General features: G+C 56.2%; 1 protein-coding gene across 1 annotated transcript in view; it reads right to left on the reverse strand.

The window, feature by feature from the left end:
• The window catches only part of EMH_0097680 (uncharacterized protein), a gene marked incomplete at both ends in the record, with an annotated part of 2,162 nt that overhangs the window by 1,198 nt on the left and 146 nt on the right, over positions 1-818 (reverse strand). Inside the window, one exon of the mRNA XM_013495129.1 lies at positions 36-816. Coding sequence (XP_013350583.1) covers positions 36-816 — 781 coding nt within the window. The remainder of the gene's footprint in view (positions 1-35; positions 817-818) is intronic.

Here is an 818-nt window from a genome sequence, read left to right on the forward strand (position 1 = left end):
TAGGGTTTAGGGTTTAGGGTTTAGGGTTTGTGTACCTGTCTAGACACATGGCGTTAGAGATGGTGACGGCCCCCTTGATGAATCGTTTCCATTCTAGGGAGGGAATATACTCGCTAGCAACAGCAGCAGAGAGGTCCTGGCAGAAAGGAGAGGGTTCATACATGCTGCTGCTGCTGCTGCTGCTGCTGTTGCTGCTGCTGTTGCTGCAGTTGCTGCTGCAGTTGCTGCAGCTGCTGCTGTTGCTATTCGGCGTATCTGCAGCCCCGCTATTCCCTCGTTGCCACCCCCCCCCTTCCCTCTCCTTCTCCCTCTCCCTCTGCTGCTGCTGCTGCTGCTGCTGCTGCTGCTGCTGCAGCTGCTGCAGCGCCTGCTGCAGCCCCAATGACCCTAGCAGCCGCAGCACAGCACAAGAGCCCATAGAATACCCCAAAAGAAAGAGAGGGGGTATAAACCCGTCCTCAATAGACCGCAGAAACGCTTCCTCTTCTCCCTTCATTATCATCCTATAAAAACCACTATCCACTTCATTCATTGTTAACACAGATTGATGCTGCTCCTGCTGCTGCTCTTCCTCCTCCTGCTGCTGCTGCTGCTGCTGCTGAGGGTGCTGGTGAGGGTGAGGGTGCTGCTGCTGCTGCTGGTGAGGGTGCTGCTGGTGGGGGTGGGCGTGGGGGTTCTTGTGGTGGTGGTTGTGGTGGTGGTTGTGGTGCTGCTGCTGCTGACCCTCCTGCTGCTGCTGCTGCTGCTGCTGCTGTTGCTGCTGCTGGTTAATGCCTGCATGGCTGCGTCTTCTACGATGCGTTTCATTTTTTTCTGCT

The sequence above is a fragment of the Eimeria mitis genome, genomic scaffold, assembly GCF_000499745.2.
Source record: "Eimeria mitis Houghton genomic scaffold, Emh_scaff143, whole genome shotgun sequence".
Lineage (NCBI taxonomy): Eukaryota > Apicomplexa > Conoidasida > Eucoccidiorida > Eimeriidae > Eimeria > Eimeria mitis.